The 14,807-nt window shown below is 37.9% G+C and overlaps 1 protein-coding gene across 1 annotated transcript in view; it reads left to right on the forward strand.

Moving 5' to 3' along the window:
* The window catches only part of AKAP9 (A-kinase anchoring protein 9), an 894,005-nt gene that overhangs the window by 526,103 nt on the left and 353,095 nt on the right, over positions 1–14,807 (forward strand). Inside the window, exon 22 of the mRNA XM_053715709.1 lies at positions 9,240–9,402. Coding sequence (XP_053571684.1) covers positions 9,240–9,402 — 163 coding nt within the window. The remainder of the gene's footprint in view (positions 1–9,239; positions 9,403–14,807) is intronic.

The following is a 14,807-nucleotide window of genomic DNA, read 5'->3' on the forward strand; positions in this document are numbered from 1 at the left end:
TCACCAAAACTTTTACTTAGGTGAATGTTTTCGGTGTTGCCACCATCCTCAGACCTTGAGGACGGTGGCAACACCGAAAACGTTCACCTAAGTAAAAGTTTTGGTGATGAATACAGAGAGTGCCTTTCTTGATTTATTTTCTATATATATATTTTTATATATATATATATATATATATATATATATACACACATACATACGCACACATACATATATACTGTATGTATTTTGCTGTGATGCCATGCCTCCTACAAACTATACGTGACATATTGACATTCATTTTTCTTATTTTCTATATTATACATTTAAAGTGCACCCCGGAGGCTGCATGTTAATAGTGAGTGTGGGATCCCTTCTGAGTATTATATATATATATATACTGTATTAGGCTACAATGTGTGATTTTTTTAAAATTTTGGTATAGTGGTGTGCCACAGGATTTTTTATGTAAAAAAAGTGTGCCACGGCAAAAAAAAAAAGGTTGAAAATCACTGGTTTAAGGAAGTTTACCATGAAATCTCATGAGAGTTAAGTGAAATCGCATGAGATCACAATAAAAGAGTTGATGACCTCAGCACTGCTGATGCCGAGTGGCTGCTGTTTTTTTTTTGTTTTTGTTTTTTTTTAACCTGCAGCTGGGCAGTAACTGAAATATAACTTTTTACAGAATACTTACTCTGGTGAGCTGAGGAAGTTGTGAGGTAAAATATCTTCCTTTTTTACATAGAGATTCTCAGGTGATATTTTCCTTTTGCTTTTTACATTTATGCTGCATTACTTTCAAGTGATTTAGCATTTGAGTATTATGTCCCTTTAACTTATCGTACCTGCATATACATTCACTAACTAGTATTTGTCTTGTGTCACATAACATAATACATCCAGCATTTGTCTAGTGCCAGAAATAATTTATTCATATTTGTTTAACTATATTTTCTCCATGGCAAATATTTCTATAATTTGTGAGTGTTTTGTGGATTTCCAACTTGTGATATTTTTGAGCATTGGAAATCGAGGGAAAATGTGCTTAGTTTTTAAATAAAAAAAACATATGCTTTAGCCATAAAAGGTATTTGATAACACAAGAATGTTAAGTGGGCAATAAAGTTAATTTTTGAAAAGTCACAACTTGTCTGGCAGTTTAGAAATCTATTGCATTAACAAAAGAAATAGGGGGGTTTCATGAAACTTCATGACGCATAATAAAATAATTGTATTTGAAGTTTAGAAGAGGAATACAAAGTGTATTATTCATGCGTACATTTGAGCAGTTATTAAATATTGTAAAAGAAAAAAACGATGGCATACAAGACTAAATTCAGCAGGGAATATGCACATTTGTGAACATATTTTATATTGTGCCTTCCTAGCTCATTGGCTGGGACAACTCCCACTGCTGTATTGGTGGTTAGGAACACGCCTCCAAAAGGATGAATATAAAAGGAGAAATCATTCCACAAAATAAGGTCTATTAAATAATTAAACACCCGCGGTGTCACATTATTGTTCTGCACTCACTGCATTGTGTGAGGATGACATCCTCTGGTAGCTCCCACTTTAATTGTCCTTTATTGGTTTAATGAAAAAAGGACAGGTAATACTTCATTATTTTATACATTGACATTCGCCAACACATTGTGAGTGATGTCACATACGGTGAAGTGCCCAAAATCAAAGGAACTTTCTCACTGCTCTTGGAGAACCACGACACAACATAAAGGGGCACGTGACTTCTCATTTGAAATTAGAAATCTGAAACCCTAGAGCAAAAATGATATGTGCTCTACAATGAGTTGTCTTTTTAAAATTCAAGTGATCCTTTTGATGAAAGTGATCACTTGCCTTACTAAGCACCAGGGTATTTTTTGTTTTATAAAGGGGCGTGTCTGGAAGCAACCATTCTCCCAATACCTAAAGCGGGTAAAAACATCACAGAATGTGGTCATTTTCGACCTATATCGTTAATAAATGTAGACACAAAACTTTACTACAAATTATTAGCCAACAGACTAGTACACCTCTTACCTACCCTGATCCATATAGACCAGGTGGGTTTCATTGAAGGATGACAAGGTCCAGACAATATTATGAGGCTATTAAATACACTCACAGCAGCAAAAACATTTGGAATCCCCATGGTGGCCCTCTTAGACGCCAAAAAGGCTTTCGACAGGGTCAGATAGGAATATCTATGGAAGGTGCTACATGCATTTAACTTTCCGGAACCATTCATTCATTCTATTCAGGCTCTATATTCGTCCCCTTTCGCAAAAGTGAGAGGTCTCGGTTTCTGCTTGCCAGAGATCTGGATTTGGAATGGTACAAGGCAGGGATGCCCCCTGTCGCCACTGATCTTTGCAATGGTGATGGACCCCTTGTACAAGGAATTTGCATGTCCAAAAGCATTAAAGGTGTAACTATTGGTAATCAAGTGGAGAAAATCGTTCTATTTGCAGACGATGTGACCCTTATCATAACTGATCCTTTGACTTCGATCCCTGCAGTATTTCAACTATTAGAAATATTCTGCAGAACAAGCTATTACAAAATCATATGCTCTGAATGTCCCACAACTCATTCTTACTCACCTGCAGACAACATATCACTTCTCCTGGTCTCTAACACACCTTAAACATCATCTTACTAAGCCAAGATCCAGAATATGTAATACGAGCAAATTATAATAAACTTATCCAAGATATTAAAATTTTAATTGGTAGCTGGGATTTTAGAGAGATTTCCTGGATAAGTAGGGTTTCTGCAATTAAAATGTACTTACTGCCCAAAATTCTATACCTGTTTAGATGTATTCCACTTAATGTTCCATACTCCATTTTATACCAATTCCATAAGCTCTTCTCATACTATACCTGGCAAGGCAAAAAACCTAGGATTGCGTCTAGCATACTCCAGAGAAGCTACTCAAAGGGGGGCATAGCTTTCCATAACCTTTTCCTTAACATTTTCCTTTATCATGAGTCAACAAGATTAGCACACATAACAGAATGGTGTTTAGCAACAGAAAGATCTGGGTGGTATCATTTAGAAGAAGCAGCACTTTCTAGCAATCTAATGCTTTCAGACATTATATGGATCCCGAATCATTTGAACCTAATCAAAAATATATCCAATATTATAGTCATACATAACCTACAGATTTGGAAAAACTTACGCATGTACAATAGTATAGCGCCCCCCCACGCTTCCCCTGCACACCAGCTGAAAGGACTGTTTTCGGATCTCACAAATATACATGTAGATGAATGGGTAGATATGAACCTATACTCCTGTACTTCCATATGCACTACGAACGAGTTAATCTCCAGATACGAGTCAGTTCCATCATGGTTCCGATTTGAAAGTATGAGGGTGCTAAGTTTCTTGAAAGCCTGGGGTTTCCCAAAACTGTAAGTAAAGTAAATAAAATACATATATTTAAAACTTTATATCAATACATAAAGCGCCAAACCATAGCTGAGAGTGTCTTAAACAATGATACATACTTACCTAAAGACACCCATCCACATATAGCAGATAGACAAACCAGTACTGAAAACTATCAGCAGAGGTAATGGCATATAAGAGTATATCGTCGATCTGAAAACAGAGGTAGGAGATGAACCCCTACGACCGATAACAGAGAACCCTTGAAAAGATTTCCCGTGAGAGAAACCATAAAATCAATAGGCGATACTGTCTTCACATCCCTTTGACAAACACTGTACTCTGAGAGGAATTGGGTTTTAATATGCTGAGAAGCGCTCATCATAGAAGAAAAAATCAAGCACAAACTTACTTCACCACCTCCATAGGAGGCAAAGTTTGTAAAACTGAATTGTGGGTGTGGTGGGAGGTGTATTTATAGGCATTTTGAGGTTTGGGAAACTTTGCCCCCTCCTGGTAGGAATGTATATCCCATACGTCACTAGTTCATGGACTCTTCCTAATTACGTGAAAGAAATTACAATTCATTATGTGAGCATAATGACAGATCGCTTATAAGCTATACCCTGGCAACTTGAAGAATGGAATAGAGATCTAGGACATATATTTACAGAACAAGAGTTTGAGAGAGCTGTAACCCTAATAAAAAAAACATTAATTGTGTTACGGTCCTAGAAATTTATATCAAAATTCTATTAAAATGGCCTAGGACTCCCCTTAGGCTCACTAAAATGTTGCCGACATCTTTGCCACTATGCTGGCGAATATGTGGGAAAACTGGAACTGATCTACATGTGTGGTGGGAATGCCCAAAATTAACCCAGTTGTGGCAACAGATCACAGCCCTACTTAATACTCTAAATATCACCTCTATCCTCACTCCAGCATATGCCCTGTGGCATATTTTTGATAGCGCAATACAAGAGACATCAAAGCGATTAATGATATATATCCTGTCGGCAACTAAATTGTGCATAGCACGTGATTGGAAAAAGCCGGATCCCCCACAACTCCGCGTGATTCTCGCACTGGTTGACTACATGGCCACCATGGAGAAACACTTCTATAAAGACCCAAGATAGGCTAGAAAATACTGGGAAATATGGGACTCATGATTGCATAAATAAAGCTGTTTTTTCCCTTTTTTCTCTCTCTTCCTCTTTCTCCTCCTTCTCTCTTTCTCCTCCTTCCTTCTTCCACCCCCCCCCCCACCTCTTCATTGGAGATACACCACATCAAAGCTTCACTAAATAGCCAAGAGATATTATTGAGATATATTAGTAAACTAAACCACCTCCCAACAGACATATACCCTATACCTCCTTATAACATTGCTGTGAAAGAAGATATACCCATCCTCTTTTTTGCACCTGGGCCCTGTGGTTTCTAGTTACGCCTCTGGGAGAATATACCAAAAAGTTAGGAGCCAGGGGTAAAATTCTAGGAGCCAGTGGCTCCATGGCTCCTGGGTTTGTGAAGTGCTGGCCTAAACTATAGTATCTTGCTAAAGTCTGCTACTATAAACAGTGCAGAATCAGATTATGTCAAACAGTAGGTGGTTAAATTGAAAGTTATTTTTATAATGTTCTGTTAGCACAACCATTTTAACCGTAACTTCTGAAGGATAATAATAATACTAAATAAAATTAGTATGGACGATGCAAGTATTAGAAAGACTGAGTATCTGCTTGATTGAAATTATTTGAAGTACACCACTTTGCTATAATATATAGTAATAATTGCATCTTGTTTACTAATACACTGTATACTTTAGTAGCGAGTCAGTATGTTAAACAATTTCATCTATTACTGTCAGAGCAAAGTGTAACAATAACGCAATGTATCTACATCTGTTTTAATTCAGCATACATTTTTTTTTTTTTAAAGGGACACCAAACCCAATTTTTTTCTTTCATGGTTCAGATAGAGCATGCCATTTTAAGCAACTTTCTAATTTACTCCTATTATAAATTTTTCTTCATCCTCTTGCTATCTTTATTTGAAAAAGCAGGCATGTAGTCAGCAAGCCCTACCCAGATGCTGAACCAAAAATGGGCCGTCTCCTATGCTTACATTCCTGCTTTTTTCAAATAAAGATAGCAAGAGAATGAAGGATAATTGATAGTAGGAGTAAATTAGAAAGTTGTTTAAAATTGCATGATCTATCTGAATCATGAAAGTAAAAAATTGGGTTGAACATCCAGTATTGACTCCAAACCAAGGAGGAAAGATCCAGTGTGATTGAAACTTCACAGACAGTTGGATGAGTTATTTTCGTAATTTGTATTTTATTAACCATAATACTCTATTAAAAATGCTTTGTTTTATCAAATGGAATGTTGGTAGTCTTATTGTCATCTCTCTGGATATTCTACATCAGATAAATCAGTGAAATAAGCAGGAACCTGTCATTATGACTAAAGTTATTTCTCTGAGTTTTACCACAACTGGTAATTATGGCTTTCTGTATATAATCAAAAGAAATGTTTAACTAAATATGACTCTACCCTCAGAGAGCAGTTATTTATGAGTAACTTAAATCAACCTGCCCTACTTGTGCAGTACAACAAAGCATGTAGTGTCTAATCTTTGTTTTATTACTTATTTTGTTTTATCTCAGCATTGTCTGTATTTAAATCTGATATTACTAATCTTTATTCCATGTAAGTGGTACAGTAGCTATTGGAGTGCCATAAAACAGGTTGAGATCTGTGCAATTCCTAAAAGGGCTAATTAATTAAAAATGGTTTACATAAAAAAAATGTTTAAAAATTGCTGGCAAGTATTTTAAAATAATTTTCAAAAATAAGCAAAAATGCTAAGCTGCCTGGAGCAGCTAACTCCACCCACCCTTATCAGTGTTTAGACACATGCGTTGTACTTCATCTGAGTTCACAGCTTTTAGGCATGCTCCAGCAGATAATCCCTATGCATTTTTGTATTCTACCAAAGCAACAATACATATAGATACAGCAATAGAAAGAAATGTGTGGGGGGGAGTTAGAGCTTTACAATTCAGAAACTAAAAAGAAAGGGTTAATGTCGAGGCACTGCAGTATAAATTTGCAGGTAAAGTAATTAAAGTACATATTATTATATTTTGTCTCTATCCCAACTTATTTTATGTCCCTTTAAGATGTCCTCACTGTTTTGTAAAACAGTATAAGCCAGAGGTTATAACCTGTATGTTCTGTTGACAGGATAAGATAAATTTATCAATGGAAATCTCTACTTCATGATTTCTGAAAACCATTTTCTTAAAGTTAATGTCAGTAGAAACATTCACAGCCGTTAAGACAGGAGAAAGTGCTGCGGCCATAGTTGTTTTCTGAGTAACCTGAGGTCTGCTTGTACTGCTGCAGGGAATTATAATGTGCTTGTGCCACTTAGTTATACAGTCTTTACAAGGATGTTCATTAGATACAACCCTTTGTTTACATGCAGAAAATACAACTCAGATGTTTTACAGTTCTATTGAGCCAATAGTAGCATAGAGATAAATCCAAGTACACTTGTTATATAGGTTATGTTGTAACTCAAAGTAAGTATAAATACAGGGTGCCCTGTGCTTTCAGTGAATCAGAATTCAGCAAGGGGCTATACATCATCTGAGAGAGCTACTTTTCCTTTTAGGTTTAGGAAAACAAATCAAATTTATCAAACAGATCAAGCACAAATCAGGAAGATTTATTTAATTTACAATTTAAAGAGGAAATGTTAATTTGTGTGACATAGATACATTATATCTAGACTGAAAGGGTGTTTCAAGTTTCATCCTTTGTTTCTGGACTGAGTTTAAAGGCTTGTTCAGATATTACATCTCTTGGTAGCTGGGCTTAAGATAAAACTTGTATTTGTGGATTATCCGAATAGTATTTGGCTCCTTTAAAACAATTTGTTTGTTTTGTGGAAAAGTGAATAGATAGTGTTTTATTCCTCATAAGTTATTGATAGGATGATGGTTCTTGGCGCTTGTGCAACTAATCTGATTTTTGTTTGCATTGATCCAGTTTAAAAACTAATTTTCAGTCTGTTTAAACTGTGTTGACAATTAAGGCTGTGACACACTGCAAGCGATGCGGCGAGAGGCGAAGCAGCTGCTTCATACCACGTTGCATCGCTTCTAAAGTTCAAATATTTCATCTCTGATCGTTCAGCTAAGCGACCTGACGCAGTCGAGTGCTCAGAGATGAAAAGGCAGGACACACTGATCGTGCACATCCGCATCTACATGCTGCGTGCCGCTCCGCTTGCAGTGTGTCACGGCCGTTAGGCATTTTTTGAGTGTTCTTATTATTTGTTTCAGAATCTTATAGATCTTGCAGTGTCCTGTCTTGTTCCAGGTCAGTTAAAGAGGCAGTTTTTTTCTCCAATATTTAATTTGTTCCACAAGAAGAGGGCATGTTCTTACCCCATTAGACTTACAAAAAAATAAATCTAAACAGGTTAATGAAAGATCTAGAACATGGTCATTTTATAACCATGAATTATCTGAAGGATGCCTACCTTTGTGTCCTCATCCATTATACCACTTTTTTTATTTCATTTTCCATTTTAATGTTCATTTCTTGGTTGACCATAGCTTACCTTGTTTACCAAGGTGCTAGCAAGCTCATCTAGGTCCTTTGATTTATTGTGATGGGATTGGGCATTATCTGAACAAATACGGCATTATGAAACACATTCATTTTGTCAGCCTATACACAAAGCATAAGATATTTGGAGTGCTACCTCAGCTTGTACCTAACCATATCCATGACAGTGTTAGTGCAGTACTTGTGTACAAAACAGCATATATATCTAGTATTGTATTACAATACACTTGATCTACAACGCATCTTATCTTGTCTACAGTAACGCGGTGATACATAGAAACCTTTTATAAAGTGATATAATAAAATATAAATACACATTAAGTATTCAATACAAAGCATATTTTCTATACAATTTAATATATTTAAAGGGACATAATACTCATATGCTAAATCACTTGAAACTGATGCAGTATAACTGTAAAAAGCTGACAGGAAAATATCACCTGAGCATCTCTATGTAAAAAAGGAAGATATTTTATCTCACAATCTCCTCAGCTCAGCAGAGTAAGTTCTGTGTAAAAAGTTATACTCAGCTGCTCCCAGCTGCAGGTAAAAAAATTAAAAAAAATGAAGAAATGAACAGCAGCCAATCAGCATCAGCAGTGCTGAGGTCATGAACTCTTACTGTGATCTCATGAGATTTGACTTAACTCTCATGAGATTTCATAGTAAGCTTCCTTTACCTGATTGGTGAAATAATATGAGAGTGCACGATGCTCATCCCTTCAGATGTCCCAGGACAAACACACTAAAATGCTGCTTAGAAATCCTTTACAATGGGAGGTGGCTACTGAGGAACTTTTGAGGTAAAATATCTTTCTTTTTTACATAGAGATGTTCAGGTGATATGTTCTAATCAGCTTTTTACAGCTATGCTGCATCCCTTTCAAGTGTTTAAACATTTGGATATTATGGCCCTTTAAGTCTCTACAAATAATGTATTCCCCTGGCATTCAGTGGATGTAAGTGGTCACAGACTCTTATTATTTGTCATTTTTGTATCATACACTGGTGGGTGGTACAGAAATAAACCTTCATCCTCCAGCTATATCCATAGGTTTGTAAAATATGCCCTCCTCTGTAAAACTGCTGTATTCATACATGGCTGACAATGTTTAAAGTTACAATAGCTATATCTAGGACACAAGTCTACACTGACTGTTGTAATGTAATTGGTTATCTTTCTTTGTTTTATTACAGCTTGAACATGCAAAAGCTGCACAGACAGAGCTGATACATGAATCCATCAAAAGGAAACAGGAGACTACTGAGCTGCTCAGATGCCAGGAAGAGCTTCAGGAAAGACTCAATGAGGAGGCCAAAGCCAAGGAACACTTGGCCCTGGAACTTAGCAAAGCAGAAGGCAAGTGCATGCAAATTGTATTATTCTGTTGTAATAATGAAGTGCTCTGATTTGTTAAAAGCCTTTTATTTGTAACAAAGTAGTCATTTCTAATAACTCCTGCACATTAATACATTTACTCTCCGGATTCACAATGTATTGAGCCAATCAGGAGCAGAATATGCACGTGGCCAATTACCTGTCAGGTTCTGACACTTGAGGACTGAGTAAAAGAGATGTTGCCTGTGCATAGTTGGACAAACAAATATGGAACAAAACATTTTACGTTGCTAGAATCTCATTATTAAAGTGGCTTTTAGTTTGGGTGTTAGTGATAGGTAATGGACGTCCAAACTGATGGTGTTTTAAAAATCTGAAGGCTTAGCGCCTTGAGACCCTCACGGGTTATTGGTTTGCGCTCTATAAGTACCCAATAGATAGACAGACACTGTCTCATAGGATGGTAAAAGTGAATTTGAAATAAAGGCTGCAGCAATAATGAGAGCAGTAGGCTCGTGTTGGCCAGGCTTTTAGAATGACATAGAAATGCGGGGGAGGTACTTTAACTTGTGTGCCTCTTGGGGATGATTATAGTAAATATTCCATAACTGCTTTGGAGGCAGTGTATGGTTGTGCTAAAGGGACAGTATATTTTGTGAGAAGTGAGCTGTAGTGCTACATTTAGGAGGGCTTGAGAGGTGGTAAGAGATGCTAAGTGATTGCAGGATGTATTTGTGTTTGAGAGAGGAGCTAATGAACAGGAATTGTGGTGTAGCTGTGCTGGGAAATGACATCATTGTTTACTATGCTTACCTGGGATTGTTCAGAGGGTGGGTGTGGGAAAGAAAGGAAAGTCTAGACAAGTAAATAAAAGGTATTGCTCTATGTGAGGATATCATATGGTCAACAAATCGCTAGAAAAAAAAAACTATTGGGTTAGTTTTAAGCTGCTTCAATTCTAGAACTGTGTACATTTATACAGTTAAATAGTTAGACTGTAATCGAAAGCATATAATGTTGCATCAGAATTATGACTTGCAAGTAATGCTTTATTTTTGTTAAAGGGACAGTTTAGTCAAAATTCATTATTTAGATAGGACTTCTAATTTTAATCAACTTTCAAATTTTCTTTTATCAACAAATTTGCTTTGTTCTCTTGGTATTCTTAGTTGAAACTAAACCTAGGTAGACTCATATGCTAATTTCTAAGCTCTTGAAGGCTGTCTCTTATCACATGCTTTTTTAATTGCTTTTCTAAACAAGAGACTGTTAGTTCATGTGGGCCATATAGATAACACTATGTTCAGGCACGGGGAGTTATTTAAGAGTTGACACAACACAATACTAAATGCAAGTCAATAGATAAAAAAAATATACAAAGTCATGTGATCAGGGGGCGGTCAGAAAATGCCTAGATACAAGGTAATCACACAGGTAAAAAGTATATTAATATAACTGTGTTGGTTATGCAAAATTAGGGAATGAGTAATAAAGGGATTATCTATCTTTTAAAACAATAAAAATTCTATTGTAGATTGTCCCTTTAAGTTTTGCAATGTGCTACCTACTCCTATGGATATAATACACTGTAATACAATGGCTGGGCAGAACTGAACTGTTTTGTGCAGTAGTGGGTTATGTAACTTAAAATCGATAAGACAGTTTAGCTCAAGGCCATTCAAAGGACACTACCTTGAGTTCTATGTTTGTGGATTTTCATTTTCAAGAAAATGTTCTTAAAGAGATACTAAACCCAATTTGTTTTTTTATGATTCTGACAGAGCATGCAATTTCTTCTGTTAAGTGTGATCAGTCCACGGGTCATCATTACTTCTGGGATATTACTCCTCCCCAACAGGAAGTGCAAGAGGATTCACCCAGCAGAGCTGCATATAGCTCCTCCCCTCTACGTCACTCCCAGTCATTCTCTTGCACCCAACGACTAGATAGGATGTGTGAGAGGACTATGGTGATTATACTTAGTTTTATATCTTCAATCAAAAGTTTGTTATTTTAAAATAGCACCGGAGTGTGTTATTATCTCTCTGGCAGAGTTTGAAGAAGAATCTACCAGAGTTTTTGTTATGATTTTAGCCGGAGTAGTTAAGATCATATTGCTGTTTCTCGGCCATCTGAGGAGAGGTAAACTTCAGATCAGGGGACAGCGGGCAGATGAATCTGCATAGAGGTATGTAGCAGTTTTTATTTTCTGACAATGGAATTGATGAGAAAATCCTGCCATACCGATATAATGTCATGTATGTATACTTTACACTTCAGTATTCTGGGGAATGGTACTTCACTAGAATTACACTGTAAGAAATACATAAAGCTGTTTAATAACTAGAGATTATGTTTAACGTTTTTGCTGGAATGTAAAATCGTTTTCATTTGCTGAGGTACTGAGTGAATAAATGTTTGGGCACTATTTTTCCACTTGGCAGTTGCTTAATCTGTTTTCTGACAGTTTCTGTTCTCCCTCACTGCTGTGTGTGAGGGGGAGGGGCCGTTTTTTGGCGCTTTTACTACGCATCAAATATTTCAGTCAGCAACTCATTGTATTCCCTGCATGATCCGGTTCATCTCTACAGAGCTCAGGGGTCTTCAAAACTTATTTTGAGGGAGGTAATTTCTCTCAGCAGAGCTGTGAGAATTATAGTTTGACTGAGATAAAAAAACGTTTATTCAGTAATTTGTTTCCTGCTTTCAGAATTTGTTATCTTTGCTAATGGGATTAAACCTTTGCTAAAGTTGTGTTGTTTACAAGGATTGAGGCTATAACTGTTTCAATTTATTAATTTTCAACTGTCATAGATCTTCTGTGCTTCTTAAAGGCACAGTACGTTTTAATTTTATTCTAATTGAATTGTATTTCCAAGTTGCAAGTTTATTTGCTAGTGTGTTAAACATGTCTGATTCAGATGATACCTGTGTCATTTGTTGCAATGCCAAAGTGGAGCCCAATAGAAATTTATGTACTAACTGTATTGATGCTACTTTAAATAAAAGTCAATCTGTACAAATTGAACAAATTTCACCAAACAACGAGGGGAGAGTTATGCCGACTAACTCGCCTCACGTGTCAGTACCTACATCTCCCGCTCAGAGGGAGGTGCGTGATATTGTAGCGCCGAGTACATCTGGGCGGCCATTACAAATCACATTACAGGATATGGCTACTGTTATGACTGAGGTTTTGGCTAAATTACCAGAACTAAGAGGTAAGCGTGATCACTCTGGGGTGAGAACAGAGTGCGCTGATAATATTAGGGCCATGTCAGACACTGCGTCACAGGTGGCAGAACATGAGGACGGAGAACTTCATTCTGTGGGTGACGGTTCTGATCCAAACAGACTGGATTCAGATATTTAAAATTTTAAATTTAAACTGGAAAACCTCCGTGTATTACTAGGGGAGGTGTTAGCGGCTCTGAATGATTGTAACACAGTTGCAATACCAGAGAAAATGTGTAGGTTGGATAAATATTTTGCGGTACCGACGAGTACTGAGGTTTTTCCTATACCTAAGAGACTTACTGAAATTGTTACTAAGGAGTGGGATAGACCCGGTGTGCCGTTCTCACCCCCTCCGATATTTAGAAAAATGTTTCCAATAGACGCCACCACAAGGGACTTATGGCAAACGGTCCCTAAGGTGGAGGGAGCAGTTTCTACCTTAGCTAAGCGTACCACTATCCCGGTGGAGGATAGCTGTGCTTTTTCAGATCCAATGGATAAAAAGTTAGAGGGTTACCTTAAGAAAATGTTTGTTCAACAAGGTTTTATATTGCAACCCCTTGCATGCATTGCGCCGATCACGGCTGCAGCGGCATTCTGGATTGAGTCTCTGGAAGAGAACATTGGTTCAGCTACTCTGGACGACATTACGGACAGGCTTAGAGTCCTTAAACTAGCTAATTCATTCATTTCGGAGGCCGTAGTACATCTTACTAAACTTACGGCGAAGAATTCAGGATTCGCCATTCAGGCACGCAGGGCGCTGTGGCTAAAATCCTGGTCAGCTGATGTCACTTCTAAGTCTAAATTGCTTAATATACCTTTCAAAGGGCAGACCTTATTCGGGCCCGGGTTGAAAGAGATTATCGCTGACATTACAGGAGGTAAAGGCCATGCCCTGCCTCAGGACAAAGCCAAAGCCAAGACTAGACAGTCTAATTTTCGTTCCTTTCGTAATTTCAAAGCAGGAGCAGCATCAACTTCCTCTGCACCAAAACAGGAAGGAGCTGTTGCTCGCTACAGACAAGGCTGGAAACCTAACCAGTCCTGGAACAAGGGCAAGCAGACTAGGAAACCTGCTGCTGCCCCTAAAACAGCATGAATTGAGGGCCCCCGATCCGGGATCGGATCTAGTGGGGGGCAGACTTTCTCTCTTCGCCCAGGCTTGGGCAAGAGATGTTCAGGATCCCTGGGCGCTAGAGATAATATCTCAGGGATACCTTCTGGACTTCAAATACTCTCCTCCAAGAGAGAGATTTCATCTGTCAAGATTGTCAACAATCCAGACAAAGAAAGAGGCGTTTCTACGCTGCGTACAAGAGCTCTTGTTAATGGGAGTAATCCATCCAGTTCCACGATCGGAACAGGGACAGGGGTTTTACTCAAATCTGTTTGTGGTTCCCAAAAAAGAGGGAACTTTCAGACCAATCCTGGACTTAAAGATCCTAAACAAATTCCTAAGAGTTCCATCGTTCAAGATGGAGACTATTCGGACAATTTTACCTATGATCCAAGAGGGTCAGTACATGACCACTGTGGATTTAAAAGATGCTTACCTTCACATACCGATTCACAAAGATCATTATCGGTACCTAAGGTTTGCCTTCCTAGACAGGCATTACCAGTTTGTGGCTCTTCCATTCGGATTGGCTACAGCTCCAAGAATCTTCACAACGGTTCTGGGTGCTCTTCTGGCGGTTCTAAGACCGCGGGGAATCTCGGTAGCTCCATACCTAGACGACATTCTGATACAAGCTTCAAGCTTTCAAACTGCCAAGTCTCATACAGAGTTAGTGCTGGCATTTCTAAGGTCACATGGATGGAAGGTGAACGAAAAGAAAAGTTCACTTGTTCCACTCACAAGAGTTCCCTTCCTGGGGACTCTTATAGATTCTGTAGAAATGAAGATTTACCTGACAGAAGACAGGCTAACAAGACTTCAAAGTGCTTGCCGCACCCTTCATTCCATTCAACACCCGTCAGTGGCTCAATGCATGGAGGTAATCGGCTTAATGGTAGCGGCAATGGACATAGTACCCTTTGCACGCTTACACCTCAGACCACTGCAACTGTGCATGCTAAGTCAGTGGAATGGGGATTACTCAGACTTATCCCCTTCTCTGAATCTGGATCAAGAGACCAGAAATTCTCTTCTATGGTGGCTTTCTCGGCCACACCTGTCCAGGGGG

The sequence above is a fragment of the Bombina bombina genome, chromosome 5, assembly GCF_027579735.1.
Source record: "Bombina bombina isolate aBomBom1 chromosome 5, aBomBom1.pri, whole genome shotgun sequence".
Classification (NCBI taxonomy): domain Eukaryota; kingdom Metazoa; phylum Chordata; class Amphibia; order Anura; family Bombinatoridae; genus Bombina; species Bombina bombina.